At 37.1% G+C, this 27,788-nt stretch overlaps 2 protein-coding genes across 8 annotated transcripts in view; one reads left to right on the top strand and one right to left on the bottom strand.

Moving 5' to 3' along the window:
* HEPACAM2 (HEPACAM family member 2) overlaps window positions 1-11,014 on the bottom strand; it is a 48,393-nt gene extending 37,379 nt beyond the window's left edge. For 3 of the 5 annotated variants that reach the window (XR_010945519.1, XM_067746401.1, XM_067746402.1), the window contains exon 1: window positions 3,404-3,495. Coding sequence is in view for 2 of the 5 variants with exons in the window: in XM_067746401.1 (XP_067602502.1) it covers window positions 3,404-3,482 (79 nt within the window). In the remaining 3 variants the exon portion in view is untranslated. Of the gene's footprint in view, window positions 1-3,403; window positions 3,496-10,559 lie in introns of those variants that run through there. The other 2 variants (XM_067746405.1, XM_067746404.1) reach the window with 2 other exon arrangements.
* Window positions 11,015-11,057: 43 nt separating this feature from the next.
* Window positions 11,058-27,788, top strand: part of VPS50 (VPS50 subunit of EARP/GARPII complex) — a 137,009-nt gene continuing 120,278 nt past the window's right edge. For all 3 annotated transcript variants that reach the window (XR_010945518.1, XM_067746400.1, XM_067746399.1), the window contains exons 1-2: window positions 11,058-11,216; window positions 18,842-18,910. Coding sequence is in view for 2 of the 3 variants with exons in the window: in XM_067746400.1 (XP_067602501.1) it covers window positions 11,184-11,216; window positions 18,842-18,910 (102 nt within the window). In the remaining variant the exon portion in view is untranslated. The remainder of the gene's footprint in view (window positions 11,217-18,841; window positions 18,911-27,788) is intronic.

Here is a 27,788-nt window from a genome sequence, read left to right as displayed (position 1 = left end):
GTCCTTGTTTACTTTTTTTTTTTTCTGAAAAGGGGAAGAACGCTTTTTCTCTACTTTTTGTGTGGTTAGGTTGAAAAAGATTAACTGAGTTTGTAATATTCTGAATATGATTGGGAGGCATTTTCTTACCATGGAGTGCGAGCATGACTAGAATAGAAATGTAGGTGACTTTTGGATCTTGACTCAGAAAGCTGAATCTTAAGTAAGAAAGCTTGATTGGAGAGTCTATGACTGAAGTTATGGGAAGAAATTTTATTTAATAAAATATTAAATATGATACAAATATTGCAGCCCAGGGAAAAACGAAACTACTTTAGCAGAAAATAACATTTTATATGGCACTTACAATAATCATTAAGGGGAGTGACCTAGTTCTTTAGTCTATTTTAGAAACTGCATCATGTAATAATACCTTAAATAATATATTACCATCAATAGTATCTCTGAATATATTCAATGCTTATCATACCAAATGATATGATATCATGTTATTTAATTATTTTTCAAATATGTGTGCTTTTTCAAATATATGTATGACAGTGAGAAGACAGCACAGCTGTTATAATAGCTGTTTGCTTAGATTGCCTACACCATTTTTATCAGATAAATTATAGGTAGCAAGTTATAAGAGTATCAGTGAGGAATGAAATTTTCTTTATACAGTTTCTTATCTCAGCCACTAAAATCTTTTTATTTTGCAGGAAAGACATGAATCTATTGATATGATGCAATCCTTACTTGTAGTGAACTTTGCAGAATAAACAGATAATAGGGCGCTTTTGCTACATTTTAGGATCACATACTCTTTTGCCATTGCTGCATTTCCCCTGACAGGTGTGGAATCCATGCTGGCAAAACAGTAGTTTACGGACTTAAAAAAATTAGCTTCATTTTGAGAAATTTTCAAGTGCTCTTTCCTTGTTGTACGAGAAAATGTAAATGACTAAACTATTGATTTTAGGAAGTCAACCTCTGTAAGAACAAATAAATTTTATGAAAATAAATGATATAAAAATGGATGAAATTTTAATTTCCCCTTAATATTCCAAATATTTGTACTTAAATGAAAATTCAATTTTATTATTAGATTCACTAATACGTACTTTTTGAGTACAAAAAAGGAAACCCTTGACTTTTTGCATATAAGGCACTACACTAATTTGGAGAACATTGATAATGCCATTAAAAATCTGACATACAGGGACTTCCCTGGTGGCACAGTGGTTAAGAATTCGCCTGCCAATGCAGGGGACACAGGTTCGAGCACTGGTCCGGGAAGATCCCACATGCTGCGAAGCAACTAAGCCCGTGCGCCACAGCTACTGAGCCTGCACTCTAGAGCCCACAAGCCACAACTACTGAGCCCGCGTGCCACAACTACTAAAGCCTCTGTGCCTAGAGCCCATGCTCCGCAACAAGAGAAGCCACCAAAATGAGAAGCCCGTGCACCACAATGAAGAGTAGCCCCTGCTCGCCACAACTAGAGAAAGCCTGTGCGCAGCAACAAAGACCCAACGCAGCCAAAAAAAGCAAATAAATAAATTTATAAAATTAAAAAAAAAATCTGACATACAAAGTTATAGCAATACTCTCCCCTTCAGAGACTCCCTTAAACTATAAAACTAAGACATTATAAAGGACTGTCCAGCGATAAAGGACACTTTTGACGTCATATTGCAAAATTTATCTATATTCCAGCAACAAAAGACTCCCTAGACCAGTTTCACTGTATTTAATATAAACATCAGACTTCACAAAGTGACCTCTACCGTGGCTCCAAATAGTTGGCATTTACTTCCCCATTGCCATGTATGATATTAGCAAGCACAACACAACTATTATTGACTGAAAATAAACTCTTGTATCTTTGGAGAAAATAGAAATTATGATGTACTTTGAACAGACTTTATGAACTACATTTGGGGCTTCAAATTTCCAAGATTTTTTAAAAGAAAAAACAAACTGATACTCAATATTCCAAAATACAAAAACATTTCCAAATTACCCATGGTCTTTACAACATACTACCAATGGAGAAAAGTAAATTTGTGAAAGAAAGAAAGTCTTAAGGGACAATAACTGCTTTAGCTACTTATGAACATGCTATCTATTTCTCTAAAGTATATTTAATTTTATTTTAGTAGAATTCTTCAAATGAATTGTCTCTAAGTTCTTCTTAAAGCCAATTACAAAAAATTACTTAGGAAATGACAGCAGTCCCATTGTTATAAAATTAAGTGTGGCACTGACACAATGGATACTTTCGAAGCCCAGAAAAATGCACAAAGATAAAAAAGCCGGTTACGGTCATCACTTAATTTTCCTAAAAATTTCAAAACCTAAACAGATACATAGGCTTGAATTTGACAACATAAACACTGGAACAATAATCACAACTATGGGAAACTCAAACATTTAAAAAATTTACAAACTGTATATTTCAAATATGCAGAATATGAACAATATTAGGGATAAATGTAAATAACAATCACATTTACTATGAAAACTATACCATAAGATACCAGTAAGTGCAAAGCTCTAAACTACTGAAGAAGGCTAAAACTTAAGTTGTTTATTTAGCTAATTTGTTCTTAAAATTTAAGGAATAAAGTTTTTTTTAAAAATTTCTGTCTCTTGGATATAAATAAAACAAGAGACTTTTAAAATTGATAAATAGGAAGAATGGAAAGAAAACACCTGGTGAAAATAATGATGACATAAAAACAGTGGGAATGTTGGAGAAAGACTTTAAACTCTAAGGTTAAAGAGGAGAATGAGGGAGAAATACTAAAGTAGAGAAAAAAAATTTTAATTGAACTAGCCATTGGGTAAAGAGAAAGGCTAAAGGCATTTTGGAGAAATAATACTTTTAAACACATTTCTCCCGATTGTGTATAAAATATTTTTTGTTAGTTTGGAATCTCACCTTTTTCCACATTTCATAAGATAGGTAAAAAATAGGTAGAGCTAACAGTTTGCCACAATATCTTTAATTAAAACAGCCCAAAACTATGTTCAAAACTTGTTTTAAGTTTCACTGTAAGTGGTCACAAATTCATGATCTACAAGAATATTTGCCAAAGTAGAATGCATTAAAGAGTGTTCAACCTATATATAAACTCTGTAAAAAGAAGAGATTCATTAAGTTTTTAGAATGTCTTAACTTTCTTAATGAGTGCTACTCACAATAACTGTTGTCCTAAGAAAACAATAACCATCTATTTATTGAACCTCACTTCTCCTAAATGATCCTGTTTCTTTGCTGGAACAAAGTGTGTTATTGTTTAAAATTCTAAGCTGTTCTTCAATTATCTGAGTGAATCTACAGCCTAAAGCAAATATTTACCTTATGCCCACAATTTAATAAAAAGGTAGCTAGAACAAACTTCATGCAGTGCCTTACCTAAGAGAAGGAGGTATATTTTGCACTGAAAGACCCCAACCGTGCTGCTGAAGGGCTCCATGAAAGCATCCTGTCCCATGCATACAGTGCCCTGTTCCTGGTGGCAACTTGGTTCATGGACCAGCAGCTGCTGGTTTATTTGCCAGGGAAATTAGCAGTGAGGTAACATACCCTAGCCTGCCTCTTGCTTCTGTGATTTGAATACAGAATGAATGTGTATACAAAGGACACAGGGAGTGGGAACACCTGTTATATGCTCTGCAAAAAAACAGGCTTGTGACTTTCAGAACAGCTTCTTAGCGATTATCAGTAATTGTCAGCATATTTCATGAATTATTCTTAGTTATTAATAATCACATGAAGGAAAACATCCTTTTGGGTGACTCTAATGAAACCCAGTATGCTTTCATAATGAGAGCATATTGTGAAATTTCCTGAAAAACAAAAGCGGGTTTCCTATCATGTAAAACGATGCCATTATTTTGAAATTAAAATTTTTTTCCATGAAAATTGCAGTATTTCATGTATCTGCTAAACAGTTATAAATCACCATGAAATCATTAAGTAACATGTAAAAGTTATACCAAAGAAAATAGAGCATCTTAATGCCTTTAAATGTGTATTTTTCTATGTAGTACTTCCTGTTACAAATGTCTGCCATGGTTTTATTGAATCTATGGATTCATGTAATTTTTGAAAGCAAACCACAGGTGTGTTTCCAAGTGACACTGAATCATGGACCGTGTGTAATTATAAATAAAAGCTTAAACCAAAAGATAATATCTGAGGTCACATTTTCACAACTGAAGCACAGAATAAGTGAACCAAGGCCCAGAGACAATCTTGCCTCTTACAGTGGTATCTGGGCTACAGATTTTCTGCCTGGCCTTTTCACTGCCATGGCAGCAGGCAGTCTGCGCACTTCCGCTTAATTTACTAAGTTATAAGTTAACCTCTATTTCATTTAATCTACTGCAAGAAGGTTCTAGTCCAAGCCTTCGCTATATAAAATAAAAATCTGCATCTAATCAAGCAAAATTCCTTGCATAAATCATTTTTTTAAAGTAAAGGCTCACTGAAGAAGTTCAAGTTTGGAAACACTTTTAGCATTAAAGCTTCCAGAACTGTTTCTACAGGCAAAGAAAATAAGTGACTATTGGAAAACCTGAGGCCTCTTCAGAGGTCACTTTACGACCTCTCCAGGCTTCAGAAAAATGGTAAGAGCTTCTCCCTGGTAATTATTATACCACAACTTTCTCTGTGCTATCTCTAAATCTTGCATGTGTAATTTAGAGATAGCAGCATTATTTCAGCACTTATCTCATTAACCTCAATTGATTTTATTGCATGTTTATTTTCCCTCTGGGCTCATCTAATACAAAGACTGGTCTTATTCATCTATGGATCTAGCATAGTGGTTAACTAGTATTTTTGTTAAGTTGTTCCCCCAGAAATAAACCCAAATGTTCCTTGGCCCATGTCCTCTGATTCTCAGTTGATGCTTAAGAAATGCGTGTAAATTTTAATATTGGATTGCACAAAATACAATTTGAAAGTAATATTGAAGTTCTATATATAGCACATAGACTCCCCCTCACATCTTTTAAATCAATATTAATCTCTAATTGTTTTTTATTAAATAAGCTCTTTCTAGTGCTTTTCAGAAACAGTGCTGGCTCATGATAAAGTGTTTTGGGTCCTAGGCAAAGTGGGAGAAATAAAGATGATGGAGTAAATTTTTCCTAATTTTTTTTTTTTTTTTTTTTTTTGCGGTACGTGGGCCTCTCACTGTTGTGGCCTCTCCAGTTGTGGAGCACAGGCTCTGGACGTGCAGGCTCAGCAGCCATGGCTCACGGGCCCAGCCGCTCCGCAGCATGTGGGATCCTCCCGGACCGGGGCATGAACCCATATCCCCTGCATCAGCAGGCGGACTCTCAACCACTGCGCCACCAGGAAAGCCCTTTCCTAATGTTAAATTTACTCAATCTAAAGGACTGATATTTATTCTGAGATTTTTTTCTGGTTTTTTTTGTGTTATATTAAAAATCCTTTACTTTATGACATAGCGATAACAGATGTTACATAAATAAATTAAATTCCAAAATGAATTAGGTCATCTTTTCATGTCATGGCACACAGTAAAAAACGACAACGCCTGTCTGGCACATCCTGAGAAAGTGTTGTCACAGAACCATGATAATGCGCCCTCTAGTGGCAGATAGTAGGAATAAAATCTTAGCTGCTGGAGTTATTTCTGAATTCAGGATGTTTACACAGGAAGCCGCACAATATAATGTTAAAATACACCTTCATTTGATAAAGGAGGCAAGAATATACAATGGATAAAAGACATCCTCTTCAATAAGTGGTGCTGGGAAAACTGGACAGCTACATGTAAAAGAATGAAATTACAACACTCCCTAACACCATACACAAAAATAAACTCAAAATGGATTAAAGACATAAATGTAAGGCCAGACACTATAAAACTCTTAGAGGAAAACATAGGCAGAACATTCTGTGACATAAATCACAGCAAGATCCTTTTTGATCCACCCCCTAGAGAAATGGAAATAAAAACAAACAAATGGTACCTAATGCAATTTAAAAGCTTTTGCACATCAAAAGAAACCATAAACAAGACAAAAAGACAACCCTCAGAATGGTAGAAAATACTTGCAAATGAAGCAACTGACAAAGGATTAATCTCCAAAATTTACAAGCAGCTCATGCAGCTCAATATCAAAAAAACAAACAACTCAATCCAAAAATGGGCAGAAGACCTAAATAGACATTTCTCCAAAGAAGACATACAGATGGCCAACAAACACATGAAAGAATACTCAACATCATTAATCATTAGAGAAATGCAAATCAAAACTACAATGCGATATCATCTCACACCAGTCAGAATGGCCATCATCAAAAAATCTACAAACAATAAATGCTGGAGAGGGTGTGGAGAAAAGAGAACCCTCTTGCACTGTTTGTGGGAATGTAAATTGATACAGCCACTATGGAGAACAGTATGGAGGTTCCTTAAAAAACTAAAAATAGAACTACCATATGACCCAGCAATCCCACTATGGGGCATATACCCTGAGAAAACCATAATTCAAAAAGTGACATGTACCACAATGTTCACTGCAGCTCTATTTACAATAGCCAGGACATGGAAGCAACCTAAGTGTCTGTCAACAGATGAATGGATAAAGAAGATGTGGCACATATATACAATGGAATATTACTCAGCCATAAAAAGACATGAAATTGAGTTATTTGTAGTGAGATGGATGGACATAGAGTCTGTCATACACAGTGAAGTAAGTCAGAAAGAGAGAAACAAATACTGTATGCTAACACATATATATGGAATCTAAAAAAGAAAAAAAAAGTCATGAAGAACCTAGGGGCAGGACGGGAATAAAGACGTGAGCTACTAGAGAATGGACTTGAGGACATGGGGAGGGGGAAGGGTAAGCTGGGACAAAGTGAGAGAGTGGCATGGACATATATACACTACCAAACATAAAATAGATAGCTAGTGGGAAGCAGCTGCATAGCACAGGGAGATCAGCTCGGTGCTTTGTGACCACCTAGAGGGGTGGGATAGGGAGGGTGGGAGGGAGGGAGATGCAAGAGGGAAGAGATATGGGGATATAGGTATATGTATAGCTGATTCACTTTGTTATAAAGCAGAAACTAACACACCATTGTAAGCAATTATACTCCAATAAAGATGTTAAAAAATATATAACTTCAATTGCTTTCCATTTTTACATGATTATTAAAGATGGTTTAGTGTTTTATCATTATAAGAAATTTCCCACCATCAACATCTCACATCTCACCTGTAACCTACTGAGGGGCTCTGATTTACCATACAGTTCAGGAGCTTGTTTATTGATCTTATATTTGCATTTAAAGTGGAAAAACTGATTACATTAAGCAATCTATATCCATGGTGACTAAACTGCAAACAATGCCAGAAGCTACTGGGGGTAGTGTGTGTGTGTGTATGGGTTTGGGTGGGGGTGACTGCAAGGCTTTTTTGTCACTTCTCAACTCACACTGTAGTTTACTGTCAAGTTCGTTTAAATTTTAAGTAAGGCTTGTCTTGTTTTATAAAGCAAAGAGTCTTCCATATGCATTTCAAACATCCACATTCATTATTTATATGAGTGCTTTGGAATCGCAGGAAGAACTGGGAATGAGAGGTGGTGACATGCCAATGCCAAGGTCAACATAGGGCAGTGGGGAGTAAGAAGAACTGGGGAAAGAAAGCCCTGTCTTATATTCTAATTCGATAGGTCTTAGGAAAGATTAGAGTTTACAGGGGAGAGCTGGCTGCTAGACGAGGCCATCATAATTGCCTATTCCTGTGCTAGTGTTCGCTCCTACTACAGTGCTGCCTCCCAGAAGCCCTAATCTACTGATATGGCCCCTAAATGACTATACAGCAATGTTTTCCTTCCTGGGCCCTTCTCCAGGTCACTGCTTTACCTTTGGCAAGTGTCCTGTTTTCTACTACTGCTTGCTCAGGAAGTGTAGTTACATCATCCTGGGGAGGCCACATCTTTCTGCTGCTTTGATATTTATAGGATGACTAGAAATGTATCTGCCTAATCAAGCCAGGATCTCAGCTTTTATTTAAGCTTCCAGGGGCTCCTCCTATTTGGGCCATCAGAAATATGTCCTTATCTTACTTTACTGCTAACGCTACTGCCCCGAATCAGATCAACTTACTTAATTCTTAGCCTGGATGTTCCAATCTACAAAAATGGGGCTGGCACCCCTTTACCAAGGGACGGCTGTCCAACAGGTTCTCCTCAAGACTTACTGGCAGGCCATTCACACCCTCCACTAGTTTGCTCTGGCCTACCACTAATGACTCTCAGGCAACTGTGAAAGTTCTAAGTCTCATATATGTATGTTTTTTTGTTTGTTTGTTTGTTTTTGCGGTACGCGGGCCTCTCACTGTTGTAGCCTCTCCCTTGTGGAGCACAGGCTCCAGACGCGCAGGCTCAGTGGCCATGGCTCACGGGCCTAGCCGCTCCGCGGCATGTGGGGTCTTCCCGGACTGGGACACGAACTCGTGTCCCCTGCATTGGCAGGTGGACTCTCAACCACTGTGCCACCAGGGAAGCCCTCATATGTGTATTTTTGAAAAATGGAAATGAAATGACATACTTCACCTTTTAAAAAGTGCTCTTTAGGGCTCTAGGTTTTTGTTTTTATTTTTTAGTTTAGGGAGTTAAAAAGGTAGCATGGGTGGCTCAGTTATTTTCTATAGTGTTAGGGTATGCTGAATTAGAAAATATATTTTATTTAGGCAACAGCACTGATTTACTTTACATGCTTCCAATATTATAGTTACAGCCTTTGAACTTTTAGAGGCCTGGCTGTCCACTTCGTTTTAGTTAATAAGAAGTAAACTAAAGTGTAGAGTATTAGAGTTAAACAAAGTTGTAATGCTTTCTTGCCTCTTCAGGGTCAAGCAGATACAGAAAACACTTGCTTCCCCAGTTTGGCGGATAGGAAAAAGCCAAATACACAAAATGAAAAAAACTTTTTTTTTTTGGTCACCTGTAACTTTGTGTATTGAGGGGAAAAATTCTGGGTTTGGATCTGGGTTCTAGTCCTATGACCTCAGAACCTTAGATGGATTCATTTTCTCATTCTAAAGAGTAGATTTTAAATGCTAGAGCTGGTTGCCTATAAGAATCCTTGACCTTAAACAAAGAACTCCCGCAAAAATGATAACAATAACAACGGCATCCTCCTCAGGTGAATCTGAACAGTCAAGTTTGAGAACTACTGGACTTGGATCACCCCTAATATATGCTTTTCAACTAAACTGTAAACTCCTTAAAGGTCAAAACTGTATTTTATTAATCTGAAGTGCTTAGGATAGTGTTGACTAGTGCCCAATAATCAACAAATGTTTACTGAATTGGGTTTCATTTTATATGCTAATATGGTCAGCAGTTTCTGTCTCTTTGATATTTTCAGGAACTTCTAAATACTGAAGACTTTCACACAGTAAGAACTCTCTGGCAATTAAGATTAGAGCAGGTGAAGAATGAACTAAACTAAAGTTGCCCAAAAAGTACTGAAATTTCTTCATGGGGTTAGAAGTAACAGAGTCAGAAAACCATATAGGTAAGCGTATCATTTTAAAAGGAACTGTCAAGCACAATGACAGAACTATGAACAGCGTGGTTCTGTTGGAGCAGAAAACTGGGCAGAATTATGACTATAATACTTCATAATCGTAAGGTGCTTTACAATTTATAAATTGCATTCACTTACATGCTCTCACTTAACCTTACAAAACCCTAAGTCAAATATTACAACCTCATTTGTAAAAAATTCATAAGACAAGATGCTGAGAGGTCAAAAACTAGAATTTCAGAGCTGTCAATAACCTCTATATTAGTGTCCCCCATTTGCACACCACTTTATTATTTTTGCCATATCTGACTATCACCCACTACTGTTGTTTATCTAATATTTTTCATTAGTTTGGCACACTTTAACATTTCTTTAGTTGTCCTAAGAAATATCTTTGAAATCATGGGTCTGTGTTTTATTATTTCCTAATAAACATTAATTGAAATAAATGCAAAAAGAAAATCCTTGGTAGCCTTACTTAAAACATCTGGATAAACAGCCCTTCATTTTCTGCTTGCACATCTGCAGTAACCTTAGGCAAGTTACTTAATTTCTCCGTACCTCAGATTCCTCATCTTTAAAATGGGGATAATAGTACCAATTCCATATGATGCTTGTGTGGATAAATGAGATACCAAACGTAAAGCTATTAGCAGAGTTTTTGACAGGTAGTAAGCTCTCAATAAATGTTATCTACTGTTAATTGTTAGCTCTGGGTCACTTTTTTTTTTTCTGGTATTCTCATAATTGGAAAGTTCTTTCTTAAATTAAGCCCCAAACCACTCCCCTGTTGCTTTCCCCAGTTTAGCTAAACTGCTAAAAGTTGAAAAGAGGACGTTAAAGTGACATGTGTACTTATTGTTATATTTTCCATCTTGACTTGCCTTAGATTACACAGGTGGTAAAATGATAGGTGGGGATTAAATCCTTTGGTTTTAGTTTTCTGCTCTGGATGCCAATACTGAGGAAGAACAGCCCTAACCTGGACAGCCGCCATTGGACAACGTGGACCACTCTTTTCCTCAGGCCAAGCCCTGCGCCACCTGGGGAGTGCCAAGTTCTCAGGTCACCTCTTGGAGCCTTCCCGTCCTTGGCGTTCCCGTCCTTTCGCGTGAGTCTGTCGTCCTCTCACTCCGCCCCTCAAGACCAGGTGGGGTTTCCTCCACCACACTCCTGGGGCGGGGGGGTCATGTCAGTCTGGTTTACATACTGTCTTCTCAGTGTTTGCTCCTGTTGCTCAATGTCTGGTCACCTATGAGTTAGGTTTTCGCCTCGCCGGAGCAGCTACCGAGATCAAGAACCGCTTTAAAGGCCGGCGACCGCCGTGGTCTCTCAGAGCAACAAGATTTGTGGGGCTTAACCGAAGCGTCAGCTGCTTTTCTTGCCGGGAAATGTAGTACCTGGGCCGTCCTCTCGCCTCCACTGCAGGTGCCGACGGCAGCCGGGGGACTACAATTCCCAGAACGCTCTGGGAAAGGAAGGGAAACCCAGCTCGGCAGCTCCACGTGACCACTCACTATGGCTTCCCTGTGTTGGGACCGGCTGTCTGGTAGTTCTGTGTGATTTGTTAGTTCTCTGCGGCAAGGTGCCCCTTCACGAATTCGACATGCAAAGAATCAAATCTCTTATGACCCGGCAGGTAAGTCGCAGAGGCTGAAGCAAAGGTCTCCTTCATCTCTCCTGGAAGAGGAGCCGAGATGTTCTGTCCCTGGGCCGCAGGCAGGCAGATAACCAAATTATAGGTTGTGGCAGGTGTCAGGGGCACCATAAAGCTCGAGCACACCCTGGAAAACTCACCTAAGCCGCCAGGTTTGGAGCCCTGCTCATGTGGATCCCGGTGACCCAGAAACATTCCTTTAGATGAGGTCAATGAGGAAGTCGGAGGCTACATTTGTTCGTCCTTTTCTGCCTTTTGCCAGCTGTCCGGTGATAGCCCTAACTACCCTGCAGGGTTCCCTTTATTCAAGCTGCCCATCGTCTGTGAGGATGGCCTGGGTAGGGAAGTGAGGTCTGTGCAATAAAGATGACTAGAAAGAGTGAAAAAAGCAGATAATTTGAAGACAGAATTGATAGCTTTATGACTTTGGGCAAGTCCCTAAATCTAGTAGCTTTAAGTTTCCGGATGTGAAAATGAGAATAATAATTATTTTTGTTCATCCTGTCTCACAGTTCTGTTATCGGAGTCATCAGTAAGTTAGTGTATGTGAAATGATACTTAAAAAAAAATCATTGTCATGGCAAAATAATGGTCTTTTATTTTTTGCCAGAATGCTAATTCATGAATAAAAACTTTGGCTGTTTTCTGTCTCATCTCATACATGTTAGGGACTTCCTAATAATGTGTCAGCTTCCTTCAAATCAGAAGTGGCAGAAACTTACTTTTATGTACTTATTGATTACGCTTTGGTTTTAGATACCTTTATTTATTTCAACTCTAATATTTTACTAGAATTGGCCATTCTTTATTATTTTTATATGAGAGTAGGGTAATTTAGATTAAAGTTTTAAATCAGTGTGATTTTGGGAACTTTGGAGAATGTGGAGGATGATCATTTAGTGAAAGGTTCATTTGTGAATTTTTTTGTTGATTAAAAAAAGACTACAAATGCCAAATTAAATTCTTATTTGATAGTTTAGAATTTGAGAGATAGCTGAATAGATTACAAATTGTAGATCTCTGGTGAAGAATACACGAATCCTATGTGTTTATTTTACTTCTGTCAAATTATATTGTTAATGTCATGAAAATAAAATTTAGAAGTTCTGTGAATAATAAGAGGTTTAATTAAGTGTGTAATAACAGTTGGCAGTTCCTCACATTTGTTGAGTCCTGGTCTTATGCTTCGTAACACTTCTTTTTTTAGGATAGGTTTGAGTCCTGCTCCATCCTGTAGTAGCTGTGTGACCTTGAGCAACTTACCTAACTTTTTTGAGCATCTGTTTTCACATCTTTAAAATAGGAATGATAACATGTATCACATGGGGCTTTCCTAGTGGTGATGTGTATATGATATGATCAAGGTAAAGAGATAAAGGAGTTACCACAGTTCCTGTGCCTTATCAAAGAAGTGCATGATCATAGAGATCATCTCAGTGACTGAATTGATGGTTGGAAAGCGGGAAAACTGGAAGCCAGCAGTAATTCAAACAATAGTTGATTTCAGGCTGACTTTGGTATCCGTTTGATTTTTTTAAAAAATAATTTTATTTATTTTTGGCTGCATTGGGTCTTCATTGCTGCGCACGGGCTTTCTCTAGTTGCAGCGAGCAGGGGCTACTCTTTGTTGCAGTGCGTGGGCTTCTCATTGCAGTGGCTTCTCTTGTTTCAGAGCACGGGCTCTAGGTGCGCGGGCTTCAATAGTTGTGGCACGTGGGCTCAATAGTTGTGGCTCGCGGGCTCAATAGTTGTGGCTCGCGGGCTCTGGAGTGCAGGCTCAGTAGTTGTGGCGCACGGGCTTAGTTGCTCTGCGGCATGTGGGATCTTCCTGGACCAGGATTTGAACCCTTGTCCCCTGCATTTGCAGGTGGATTCTTAACCACTGCACTATCAGGGAAGTCCTGCATTTGATTTTTAAAACAATATACAGCTTTGTACATTATGCCACCAATACCGCTAAACTGCCTCTGGGATGCTGAATTTGGACTTTTGTGCCTCAGCTAAGTTTGGTGCTCTCTCCTGTTGCTTGCTGGCAGTTCAGCACAGTTGATATCGTCATCATTGTATAGCAACTTTGATTAGTTTGTTTTCTTTTTTTAAAAAATAAATTTTTTAATTTTATTTTTGGCTGCATTGGGTCTTTGTTACTGTGCACGGGCTTTCTCTAGTTGCGGTGAGCAGGGGCTACTCTTCGTTGTGGTGTGCGGGCTTCTCATTGTGGTGGCTTCTCTTGTTGCGGAGCACGGGCTCTAGGTGCATGGGTTTCAGTAGTTGCAGCACGTGGGCTCAGTAGTTGTTACTCGCGGGCTGTAGAGTGCAGTCTCAGTAGTTGTGGCTCACGGGCTTAGTTGCTCCATGGCATGTGGGATCTTCCCAGACCAGGGCTTGAACCTGTGTCGCCTGCATTGGCAGGCGGATTCTCAACCACTGGGAAGTCCTGGTTGGTTTGTTTTCTAACCCTATTTTGTAATAGTGAGTGGGAGAGAAAAATACAGAAGTCCAGATACCAGTGATAATAAGTTTATGTCTCTTAAATGTAGTGAAATTGTTCTGAAAATGAACTCTTCAGCCTCAATCAGTTGTTTATTGGATTGAGCAGTAAAATCTGTGGTTAGTTGGGATGAAAAAAAAAAAAACTAAACTAAAGAGCACATACCAAAAGCTGGAACTACACTTTGTAAAAGGTGAGGTAAAATTCAGAGTTTCACACGTATTTTAAAAGTCATCCTAATTATATTTGTTTATGGCTTGACTTCCACGTGTTTAATCATTATTAATACACATTTCATGAATCTGCGAGGTAGGAAAGTAGGGTGCTGCCTAGAGTTACATTGGGGATTTTATTTGTACTGTTTGTTGTTAGGTTAAATGTAGTAGTATTACAAATAAATATACATAAAGATGTTTCTTTTTTGTGAGGCTAAAGAATATGCTGATAATATATTGTTGTTGATGTGGAGAGATGTGAAATTAAGGTCTCTGAAACTTAAAGTTTTTGGCATTTCAGCTTTCCAAGGATCTTGGTTTGGAGGAGAGTGTAGAGCAGGCTTTGTTAGCGCTCTTTATTTAGATGAGCTCTTTTGTTCTGCTTTCTCCATTATGCTGGGCTCTGTTGTTTCAGTTCATTCAACAAATGATTATTTAACACTATGTGCCAGGCACCATTCTAAGTTTGGGGGATGTAGCAGTTAACAAAACCAAGTGCTAAGGCAGATGTGGTGATACATGCTTTGGAGGAATAGAGGATAGGGAATCCTGGGAGTTATTGGCAATTTGGGGTCATTTATAATTTTAGATAGGGTGGCCATGGAAGGCCTCACTGAGAAGGTGACATTTGAGTAAAAACCTGAAGGAGGTGAGGGAGTAAACTCTGAGGATGTCTGGGAAGGAGCATTCTGGGTGGAAGGAAAAGCAGATGCGGAAGCCTTGAGGCAGGAGCATGTTTGAGGAGCAGCAAAGGGCGGTGTGGGTGGAGTGAAGTGAGTGAGGAGAGAAGTAGTAGGAGATGAGGTCAGAGAGCTGAGGGCAGGAAGCCTGATCACATAGACCCTCATCCTCATCTCATCTCCTCTACTTTTCTCCTCACCCATAGCAAGGCCAGGGAGACCAATAAGGATGCTAATGCAGTAATCCAAGTGAGATACGGTATGGACCTCACTCAGGGTGCTAAGTGGTGGACGTGTTGAGAAGAGGTCAGATTGTGGATATATCGTAAATGTGGAGTTGACAGGATTTCTTTCTTTTTTTTTTTTTTTGCTCTACGCGGGCCTCTCACTGTTGTGGCCTCTCCCGTTGCGGAGCACAGGCTCCGGACGCGCAGGCTCAGCGGCCATGGCTCACGGGCCTAGCCGCTCCGCGGCATGTGGGATCTTCCCAGACCGGGGCACGAACCCGTGTCCCCTGCATTGGCAGGCGGACTCTCAACCACTGCGCCACCAGGGAAGCCCGACAGGATTTCTTAATAGATTGGATCTGGGCTGTGAGAGAAAGAGAAGCTTCAAGGTTGACTCCAAATGGTTTGGCCCCAGCAATTGGAAGAATGGAATTGCCATTTAGTGAGGTGGGTAAGACTGAGAGAGGAACAGATTGAAGGAAGGGAGAAAGTTTTAAGACTTGTTCATTTCAAAGCCTCTTGGATATTTGGAGAAAGAAAATAGGCAGTTGGCTAAAGGCCTGAATTTCTGAGGAGACATTCAGGGTATAGATAAAAATTTAGGAGTTATGAGAATAAAGAGGGTATACAAATTGACTAAGATCACCAATGGAGTGATTGTAGAAATAAAACGAGTCCACAGTTGGAGCTTTTGAGGATTCAGTGTTTCAAGGTCGGGAGAAGAGGTGGATCTAGGAAGGCGGATTGAGAAGGAGCAGCCAGTGAAGTGAGCAGTCTGCTGCAACCCGAAGAGCACCTGCCCTGTAGCAGATGCTCAATAAATATTTGTTGGATAGAGAACATCCAAATCGAGTGGGTCCTGGAAGCCACGTAAAGAATTTACAAGACGAGGGAGTGATCAGCTGTGTTAAATGCTACAGATGGGCCGTGGAAGGTGAGAATAAGAATGAGCCTTTGGACTGGGCAGCGTTAAGGTCGACGGTGACCTGAAAACAGCGCTTCTGTGGAGTGGTCAGGGGGAAAGCCTGATTAGGGTGGGTTTGAGAGAAACTGAGGGCTGCATATAAACACTCTGTTGAGTTTTGCTGAAACTTTTTCTGAAAAGAAAAGGAATCACAAATCATCTCACAGGCTCCTTTTGATCATTGGGATGTAAGTTGCTGGTCTCATAAATGGAAATTGAGTATTCATAGGGACAAAACAGAAGTAGTCTGAAGTGTATTCTGATTTGGGCAAAGAAATAAAGTTGCAAAGACAGGTATTATTTATGATGGATTTTATATAAATTTAAACTGGGGAAATTATGAAAACAAAAATCAAATACAAAAGAAAATCAAATAATGGTTAATGATTATAGTGAAAGTTTTAATTTAATAAAGGCAGAGTACTGTACTTATAACCATGACTTCCTGCTTTAAAGAGGCGAAGATAAAATAAAAATGCTGACTTCATATTTGTTAGTAGAAATCTATAAAATTCCTAATCAAAGGGTTGAGGATCTGTAATCCTAAAATACAGGTGAGTCATATTGTGCTTTGAGACATTTACTTAATTCTTTATTTCTGTTTTGATAAGATAAAAAAAAGCATTTCTCTGTGACATTCAGAATAATGGTCAACACTTGAAGAGTGCTTACCATGTACAAGACACCATTTTTGGCCTCTCATATATGTTATCTCCTTTATCCCTTAATAACAGCCCGTGAGTTACTGTCACCGTCATTAGACTATGATGACAGGCAGGTTGTCTGCAGAAGACATTCTGTGAATCCCCTGCTTCCTAACATGTACATAGGGTTTCCAATTTTTATTACTTTTATTTTGTACATTTGGTGTGAAGTTGTCATGTATTAGTAGCAAATTATCATGTGTGGTAACTAATTTGGAGGCAAGGCCTTTTTCTAGATATTGGTATATACCACTTGTTTACTTGTTTTAGGCATTGTTTTCTTTACTGAGTAACTCTGGGGAAAGAGAAAATTACACCTGATATATTCCTTCAAGAATTTATTAGAGTGGTTAAACAAATCTATACATTTTAAAATGTTTGTTTAAATGTCATGGCAATTATTTTTTTAAAAGGTATTTCAGGGGTGGTCGTGATTTTGAATCAAATTATGAAGTTTTACTCTCATGTATGTGTATATGTTTGAATGTATATAAGTGTGTGTATATGATGTATAGAGAAGTTTATTTCATAACCCAACCTTGCCTTCTTTACCACTTTTGGTGCTATGCCCTTGTGATGACTCTTGGTGAGTAATTGAGACAACGAAGAACAAACACACAAGAGTAGTTTTGTACTTTTATTTTCTCACTCATTGTAAGACTTTTAGCCTCAGTATGCTTTTCTTATTCCTGCAGACTTCCCTAGAAACTTCATTTTAAAGTCAGTTGCATATTCCCATGGGAACGATGGTCTAATTAGAGATGGGAGCCTAAGACTCCAAATAATTTACTAATTTCTTTGGTGCTTACTCTGTTCCTGGAACTGTGCTAGCTCCTGAGCTATAAAGGCCAGTAGAGGACTTGGTCTTTCCCTTCTCTTGGGTCTGAGAGATATATATATTTGATATTTAAAACTTCACTACTTTGGCAGAGGTGTTGGGAAATGTCTAGTGGGGTTTCTAAAACATTAGAGATTATAGTAGTCATCCAGGTTGCTTGTTAAAATGCAACTCCTGGTCCTAATCTAGAAATACCTATTTATTAGCTCTGTGGTGGGACCTAGAAGTTTTATGTGGAAGTTTTATGTTTAAAAACTTCCCTGGGTAATGTTGATGGAGATGATCCATGAGCATTACTGAGAAATTATGTTTCTTTGAAACGTAAGATTTAGGAAAACTTCATAGAGGAGTTCTGAAAGTGGAGTATTGGTTTGGTTTCTTTAGAGGGTGGTGTGTGTGTGTGTGTGTGTGTGTGTGTGTTTGTGTGTGTGTGTGAGTGAGTGAGAGAGAGAGAGAGAGAAAGAGAGACAAAGAAGGGCGGTATTCTGGGGATAATGGAAGATTGGGGATGAGGTTAGAGCACCTTGTCATAAAAAATTGTAGCTATGACTGGTGGTATTTTATAATAGGGAAGAGAAAATACACACCTCTATAATTTAAAAATGAGCAAGTTCTACTCTAAGACCCAAATAATCAACCTAAACATAACATGTATTTTGGTTACCAAGGACACCAAAAAGCCAATATAGAGTATCTAAAGGACAGAAACTTGACAGTAGAGTAAATCTCTCTTCAAGTTCATGTACCAGCTAATTTTGCTTATAGACTAATATTACAGGGAATTTAGGTGTCTGCTTTGAATAGACTATGTTAAAAAGAGGCTTTTAAAGAAAATTTAAATGGCTGACTTCTTTCTGTCTTGATAACTTTCCCTGGTACAAATGAGACTTTCAGAATCCCTCATTTGATGTGAATATAGAAAGTACCAGGTACTTTCTATAAAGAGCTAAAGCAGTGAGATGTGAGATTTAAGTCTCAATTATGTAGTATAAATTGGGTGCATTGCTGAGAAATGATAAAATCTAGGGATTACTTATGTATTAACTAAGCAATTATCATTATTTAAAAATCTTTGGTTAGCTCAGTCAGTTGGTATATTATATCTGTGGGTCATAATGCTTGGACCTTTTTACCACATGCATTTGGTCATGATTAATAGATAAGTGCTTTTATAGAATGCTTTTTGTCACCCAAGTTTCTTTTTGTTGTTTTTGAATCATGGTTAAGTTAGACTTCAACCATTAGGTATAAAGGTGCCATATAGTAATTTTATTTTAAATTTCCGAAAGTAAATCTTTACTTGATTTAATAATAGTATAGTACTATATGTGTTGTGACAATTGTTTTTAGAAACATATGTTCTATCTATTTTAAAGCAGGAAAATTTCTGTTTTTAAAATGGTGATTTCTATTTCAATAAGTATATTCTATCATGTTACAGTTCTGCAGCACAATTAAAATTCCTTTTATGTTATTATTTTTTTTAAGGGTCTGAAAAGTCCCCCAGAGAGCCTCAGTGATGTTGGTGCCATTGAGAGTCTCCGGGTCCCTGGAAAGGTATTGATCTACATGAGTGAGCGCGACTTTTCACTTCCTTAAGAAAATATTGTTGCCTTTGGATAATTGATTCACAGAAGCTTTTCCTTCCCACAGGCAGATGGTTGTTATGATGAGCTAGGTAAAGTTTTATAATGCTGTAGGCTTGGGGCTTGTTTTTGCTTTCATTACTCATTGGGATGCAGTATGATTCATTATAGTGAAGCAGAAAATGCGAAACTGATAAATTTAGAGTTTATTATTGTATCAAATTCTTTGCCTGAAAGCAGTTATATATCTATAAATGAAACTTATTGATTCATCTGCTGTAATTTGGATAAATAAAATGAAATGGCTGGCTTTTTATGCTGTAACACTGAGCCAAAAATCATAGTAAATTATGTTTTTGTTATGGAGCAGAGCTTTTTCTTTTTCTTTTATAAATTTATTTATTTACTTTTGGCTGCATTGGGTCTTTGTTGCTGCATGCAGGTTTTCTCTAGTTGCAGCAAGTGGGGGCTCCTCTTTGTTGCGGTGCACCGGCTTCTCATTAAGGTGGCTTCTCTTGTTGCAGAGCATGGGCTCTAGGTGTGTGGGTTTCAGTAGTTGTGGCACGGGCTCAGTAGTTGTGGCTCGCGGGGTCTAGAGCGCAGGCTCAGTAGTTGTGGCTCACGGGCTTAGTTGCTCCGTGGCGTGTGGGATCTTCTTGGACCAGGGCTCAAACCCGTGTCCCCTGCATTGGCAGGTGGCTTCTTAACCACTGTGCCACCAGGGAAGTCCCTGGAGCAGAGATTTTTGAGTAAGTAGCTAAAGCACAGCTTATGCTAAATTGTAGATATTTTGGATTTTAATCCCCTGATACTCATGTGAACTTCGCAGTCTACAAATTTAATAGGTGTCATTTGAAAGCTAGCTGGCTTCCCCTCAGGAGAAATATTAGCCATTGTTAAATAAATAAATCCCTGCTGTCTCACTCTCCGGGGCCTCGCCACTCACAGCTGCCTCCATGTATAGCAGCTGTATCGCAGATCAAAGCCTGTTTTGAATGTCTGCTCTTGTGGTTTTCAATTTGAGGATCATATTTGGAACTACTGTTTGTTTCCTGTGTCTGGCAACTTAATACACAGGGCTTGTTTCTCTAGATCAGCAATCCTACGGCCTCTTATCACACCTCAGTGTCAGCTGCTTAGGAGGATGATTTCCCACCTCTTTGAGGTGCCTTGCCCCCTAAAGTGAATTTTGCATTTACTGCTTAGCTTTTACATTAGGTCAGATACAAATATGATAAAATTCTAACCAACGCTTTTGCATGAAATGGCTCAGAAGCTATAAAGAGACATTTTGAATAGTTTTATATAATTTTAGAAAAGACTGTTGGATGTGATAAAATTGGGAGAGATAACCATAAATCCTAATTGACAGATAATTCTCTGTATTTCTTTGACTTAAAGAAATGATTATCAGGCATTATGAACATGCCTTGAAGTGGATTGCATTAGATGTTTCAGAACCAGAGTAAAATTGATGTGAGCCTCTTTAAAAAATACATGAATGTATTGCATAGGAACTTTCTGTTGTCTTTAAACCATGAGTCCGTGATGTTTTCCCAGTAGCGGTAGGTAGAGAATTTATAATGATTTCATTACATAGTCTTCTTACTGACTCCGCACCCTCTCCCCATCAGTGATCAGCGGTGTATACTCTTTATTTAAAAAAAAAGATTTTTTATTTTTTAAGTTTTTAAAAAATTTTATTTTATATTGGAGTATAGTTGATTAATGCACAGGGAATTCTACTCAATATTCTGTAATAACGTAAATGGGAAGAGAATTTGAAAAAGAATAGATACGTGTATATGTATAGCAGTGTATACTTTTAAGATGATGGGCTCTGGCTAGAGAGGCCAGTCTGGAATCACAAGGTCAGCAAGTGTAAATGGTTCAGGTGATGATTAAGCCTAGGGCAGTGGGCTGATTGACACTAAGAAGCTAATTGAGTTAAACTGTAAAACAGCTAATGGTAAAATTAGCATCAATGCCCTCAGCTTAAATTTAGCCTTATACTAAGAAAGCCTTTTGAGTTTTTTGTGTCTATTCTCTCTGTGCTCTCTCTAGAAACATTTCAAGTACTGCAGGGTGAGCTACTCTGGGTGGTTTTGAGAAATTGAATTGCTGGGTCTGGAGAGTGGCAAAGCTCCAGTCAGTAGATTAAGTTTGATGTGGTTGAAGTTCACAGTCAGTACTGAAACTAAGAATTAAGAAGGCTCACGTTCAGAAATTCCTTACACAGCATAGCTTAGTATAACTTGGATGCTGAAACATAATGCTGTGTTTCACAATTTAGATGTTACTTTATAGTTAGGTCATACATATAAATTTAATTTTCTCTAAAAATTCTGTAACTGTTTATGGTGACAGGTGTTAACTAGACCTATTGTGGTGATGATTTTGCAATATATGCAAATATCAAATGATTATTTTGTACACCTGAAACTAATATATTGTTGTACCTCAATTATACCTCAATTTAAAAAAAGCATTATTTTAGCTTGGATTCCCCTGATATTCCAGTGGGAAAAGTAAAAAAACAAACAAAAAATCAATTTACACTGTTTAAGTGTTCAATGTAAATACTTGTATAGAGAAGCTTTTAAACATTAATTTATTTAATAGCTCTATCTCTCAAGTATAGGTAGAACATTTAAAAAAACGCATCTTTCGTCTTCAGGAATGGACCCATTTCTTTTTCCTGTTCTTGTCATCATATTTTTCTAAGTTTTAACAAGGAATTGAGATTTCATTGGGGTTTTCAAGTAAGAAAGTTTAGCTTGGGTGTTACATTAAAAGGTTCTTGTATAAAGGATAAGTAGGAGGGAAATATTAAGATGGAGCATATGAAATGGCTGTTTTAGATTAGAAATGGTCTAATATTGGCAGATTTCGTATGGTTCGACTCATTAGGAAAAGGAGGGTAGTTAAGGAGAACTGAAGAAGGGAGTCAGGTGAGCTTGATAATCCAGAAAGTACTATTGATTTTTTTTTTCTTGAGAACTATATAAATTCTGAGTGGGAAGAAACCTTAGAAATCATCTGGTACAATTTCTGCATTTTAGAGATAAGATGACACTATATCCCATTTTAAGAGGAGATGTGAGTCAAATAATAATCCATATATTGGAAAATTGGAATTTTGGTGGAGAAAATAGTACAGAAAGTAAAAAAAAAAAGGATTCTTTTCAGAATTTGCTATAGGAAAGGAAACTTGAGCAGATTAAAAAAATCTTAGCTTAAATAGTTCAGAGCCAAGGTTAATGGTGCCCAAACTTTGCTGCACATTAGAATCACCGGTACCCAGGCCGTACCCCAGTCCAATTAAATCACGGCGTGGGGGGTGGAGCCAGGCGTCGGTAGTGTTTAAATATCCCCAGCTGATTCCGGTGTGGAGCCATGTTTGGGAACCATCGGCCAAGCGGAGGACGCGATGAGGAGAAAGAACAGGAATACAGGAGCCCTTCTAGATAAAATTTTGTAAGTTTTATTGACAATTTTTGTGGGAAAAAGTAGAATGAAGAGTTAGTGATGACCTAAAATTTCATTCCTGGTAAATGGATTCTGTTGTTTTCAAATTAATGGGCTTTTCATGCAGAGGTAAGGATATAAGAAATTAATCTATATTGTATTTACTGACTAAACTTGTTATCCATTTAAGGAAATCTATATTGTTTGAATTATGTGAAAGATTTTTAGATAATTTAATTGGTTACAGAATTATGAAGAATTAAGACCAACATTTGTTATATAATAATTGTAATAGCCACATGGTTGGTAGTTATAGAACTTATTGGGACTGTGTTTGAGAGGATTTATTGAATCCCATTAAAAAATAAAAATATCAGAACCTTATAAGTCTATATCTTAAGTAAAACTTAAGTAAACATCTTAAGTAAACTTCCCACAGTGCTTCTATAATGTTTACATATCGTAAACCTGAAAAAAAGTACTAATATGAATATTGTTTATGAATTTTTACGGAAATACTGCCTTCTGATATTATTCTTTAAAGATAAGGGGTTTTTTTGGTTGGTTGTTTTGTTTTTTAAGGCCTTGACTTTATTGACTTGTAAATACAAATAGGATTCAGCTATGTTTACTCTTGCGTGATTGGCTTAACTATGCCTTTGATTTTCTTCATCAAAGAAAAATATAGGGTGAGGAGACAAAAGAAATAGCTGTTGCAGTCAAAACCTGAAAATATATTTGTCTAAATATAAGTATTTTTGTTTGTATACTTAATTTATTCCATAAATATTTATTGAGTACCTACCTACTCTGTAGCATTTCTATTATATAATATTCTGGGAGTTTGGTCAGAGTGTTTTCTAGCTTTTAAATACTTCTGTGAAGTAAGATAAATGGATTTGACCGGCTTCTTAGAATCCGGGAAAAGAATCCTAAAACCACATTAATTACAGAGCTTTATTTTCAGAACCAAAACATGAGCAAAGTGCTGGAATAAGAGCCAAGAGAGCTAGGTTCAAGTATTGACTTAAACATTCAGCTTATTAAAGGGAAGTCATTTTAATAGCTTTGTGCCCCAGCGTGCTCATCTGTGAAAACATGTGAAAACTAGACGATATATATATTTTTGCGGTACGTGGGCCTGTCACTGTTGTGGCCTCTCCCGTTGCGGAGCACGGGCTCCGGACGCGCAGGCTCAGCGGCCACGGCTCACGGGCCCAGCCGCTCCGCGGCACGTGGGATCCTCCCGGACCAGGGCACGAACCCGTGTTCCCTGCATCGGCAGGCGGACTCTCAGCCACTGCGCCACCAGGGAAGCCCAAACTAGATGATATTTAAGAGCCGTTTTAGCTCTGATATTTTATACTATCTTTATTGTAATATTTGTAGGAGAGAGAAGACAAAAATACAGTCAAAAGAATAAACTGATGAGTCTATTGCTATCTGATTTAGACAGGATTAGTGTTGAAATTTATGACTAGGAGACTTTTTTAGCTTTAGTGATTGGGATAAATCACTAAATTTCAATTTAGGATTATGTTTCATTTAAGACAGGTGTCTTCTGCAGGTGGTACCAAGAGGGACTCTAACCATGGATCTGAAGAATCATTTAGACTTTTTCTTAGGCATTCATGGCTAAAAATATTTAACTGTGTTCTTTTTAACCATTAATGAAATTATGCTTCTCTTGGCTTCAGATGCTTTGATATTCTTAACCCTTCTTTCGTAGCAAATCATAAAAGATCATTTACGCAGTGCATTTGGCAATCATTTATTGAGCCAGGCTGTTACTAAGTTTTGAAGATGCAAAGAGGTACAAGACTCTATTCCTACCTGAACCTGAGTAGAAGAGACAAGCAAAAATAGATAATTGCAGAGGAGTATAGTAGAGATCTATACTAAGGTATGCACAGTGGTAGCACAGCTAGGAGAGGATTAGGGGTAGGTAGACGTGAGTGCGGGGTCTTCCAGAGTTGGTGATTAATTTGTTTTAGAAAGATAACTAGGGTACAGAGATATTTGAGTGGCAATCCTAGACCAGGATACTAATTAAGAAGATAAAGAGTATGAGGTTTAGGAAATGGAGAAGGGTTAAATTTGAGAGACATTTTAAAAGTAGGATTTAGGACTGAGAATTTTATTGGATGTAGAAGGTGTAGGAATTGGAAAGACTGGGGTCATTAAACACTGGGATTGAAGGTGCTGTGATGTCTTTTCTCAAAATAGTATTTCTTTTAAGGAGAGGTCTGATGAGGTGTTTGAAAACTAAAAAACCAGAAAACCGTAAATTAAGACTTATACACTGGACTTTTCTGTCTGTGCTTCAGCTTATGTGTCTTTTCTTCAGCTTTAGCTAGACAGGCATGTGGCAAATAGCTTGATATTTTTCATTGAAGTTGAGAAATTTTTAAAGATAGCTTTTAAAAAAAATTATATATTTGATGTCTCCAAAGCTATTATCTTTAATGTTTTCTTTTTCATAGAAATAAATTTAGGAAAATACTTGTTAAAATAGCATAACTATTGAATAAGAGAAGTAAATAAAAATATTTGGCAGAGTATCAAATATGAAAGTTTTGCTTTCCAGTTTTGTGATTTTTAGTATGTGATAGTAATTCAGTACATTTCCATGAATAAAATCAGTTTTCCTTCAAGATCTGTTTCTTTAAAAACAAATATGTGTATATTTGGAATGTTGTTATTTTGAAGAAAGGATTAAAATACATTTTATCACTTAAGTATAAAGCTGGATTAAAATAATGCCACTTGAATAACCTTTTATAAAAATCTTCTGTAAATCATTTTGCTGAAACCTCCTTTTAAATTGTAACCCTAGTAATATTCCACTAGATGGCACTGAGAGCCTGAAGAAAAGCAGGGTTGGCTTGAAAAGTTCTGTTTTATTTAAAACACACACACAAACTGATGAAACGGTTGCTTTGATGGATTATTATTGTTCTAGTGGGATTTTAAGGAAATGTGCCATTTCCCCACATAATCAGACATCTGCCAGTTCATTATAAACATACATGGTATATGTATAGTTTTAGGGTGTTTGTGATCTTGAATCCTATTTCATTTGGAAACAGAAAACCTGTTTTTGTTCAGTGATTTATGATCTTTATCATACTGATTGCATACTGAAAACTTCATGTCTTTGTTCTTTAAGCTCTGTGTAGTTTTTGATAGATAAACATATTTGGCTCTCAATTAGAGCTCTAATGTGATGTTAACTTTGGTAAGACTATGGTTTCTGTTTTTAGAATAGCTATTTTTGTTGACTGATGAAAAATGCAAACAGAAAAATAAAGCTTTTGTCTTGGCAAACCCAAATTCATGCTTTACAAGAGCAAACTTTCTTCCTTTATTCCCTTCCTTTCTCCCTCCCAACACAATGAATTCTGCATTTATTCCGGTATATAATGTGAACTATGGTCTAATAAGCTAAGTACAGAGATGGAAGTTGGTTTGCATTTTTTTTTATTCTACTATGCATTTTCTTCGGGGTTTTGAAACCTGACCTGTGAAATGAAGATTTTTGCATTCATCTTTTGTTCGAATAAAAACTTACTACTGCAGATGATAAGTTTCCAGGCTGTTCTGTGGGTTTACAAATGAAATTCCTTTTCAAAGAGAATATTGAATTGAATAATATTAAGGAGAACTGTTAAGCCGTCACAACTAACTTTTTACATTTATAAGAGTGAATAGGATTGAAAGTCTGAGTTTGGATTGATGTTTTTAATTAGTGTGGTATTTTGGGTAATTTGAAAGTAGTCATTAAATATAAAATTTGCAGTCTTTCTTTTCCCTCCTAAACATGAATGCATTCCCTTAAGAGGCGAACTCTTAGGTGGGAAATAGCTTTGTAAAATTATAGCCTGGTTTCTTTAGAAACCATAAATATATTGGAAATGTTTTATAACACCTTACAGTTGAGGGCTCTAATTGTTTTATAGAGTTGAATCCCCAGTTCTCATATAACCTTTTGTTGTTACGTTGAGAGGAAAAATAGCTTGGCTAAAGTCAAAGATGTTGGCTTAAATGTTTATTATGATTGTTTTTCTTTATTTTTCATAAAGTTACATTTACGATATGCATTTTTATATGTATGTTCACGTAGCTTTATCTTGGAGATGATCAAAATAGAAGAATAGGATAGGTAGTATGTGTTATATGCAACCTTATAGTGTATTGTGACTGCTGGAAAAGACAGCCTCTAAAGTATTGAATGACTTCTTCGTTATCTGCCAGTTTTCCTAAAATATTCCTGCTTGGTTTACTATGTTAAGAAAATATTTAATGTTTATGCTTACTTTTTGGTTACAGTATCTGGCACAGTGATATGTGTTAAGATATTTTTAGTAAAGGAAAAATATGGTTTTAGTATATATAAAAGTGTGTTGAATTTTAAAAACATCTCTCCCCCATGACGTTTTTCTGCCCTGCGGGAAGCCATCCTCTATTCCTTAATCTGTTGTATGCTTTCCCACTCCACTGTTTTTACTTTTGCTTTGCTTTATATTTTGTAACCTTATTCCCCCAATTTCTAATATTTGAAATTTTACCTTTTCTCATATTCTCTAAATGCCACCTCTTCCATCAGATGTGAACTCACTATCCTTTGATGCCCTTCATTTTGTTTGTATTTCCTTTATGTTCTGCCCTGCATCGTCATTGTTTATTCGTCTAACCCACTCCTATTACTTCAGCAGCTATTTGTGGGAAGATTTGTATTTTACTCATCTTTGTTTCTGTACGACCTAGTACAGAGAATTTTTACATAGTGGGAATTTTAAAAGAAATTGTTAAATTAAAATATATGACTTGACCGGGAAAGATAATACTAGAGGTTTGACAATAGGCAGGTTATTTCCTGATGATAGTATGGGAGAGAGGTTTGATTTGTTCTTTTTTGACATTTGTACTTTTGTTTTTATCTCCTTTACAATTAAACTCATTACTTTAACTGTAGTTTTTCTCCAGCTTTAATTCTGGGGTGATGTTCATGTACTCTTTAGGTGTAGTTGATTACCTACCATCAGCAGGCAAGTTGTGGCACATTTGATGGTCTGTAGTTGTTGACATATTATTTTTGGATTTTCAAAGTTTGTAGAGCATTTATAGCACTATTATTAATTATAATATGTATTTATTAGTTACTATGTGTCATAAACTTTACTATAACAATTCTTTAAAAAATTTTATTAATATCAGTCCGTAAGACTGAAATATTTTATTACCAAACATCGTTAAAGCATCTAATCTTGGTAACTTTTAAAAGCATTACATATTTTAATATGGTGTAAGGAGTTTCATTTGTTATTCTATTCCCTTGATTGTGCCTTTAAAATTTTTTTGTAGGATATCTTTTGTTCATT

This window comes from Pseudorca crassidens, chromosome 8, assembly GCF_039906515.1.
Source record: "Pseudorca crassidens isolate mPseCra1 chromosome 8, mPseCra1.hap1, whole genome shotgun sequence".
Lineage (NCBI taxonomy): Eukaryota > Metazoa > Chordata > Mammalia > Artiodactyla > Delphinidae > Pseudorca > Pseudorca crassidens.
This window is presented reverse-complemented; position numbering and strand designations above follow the sequence as displayed.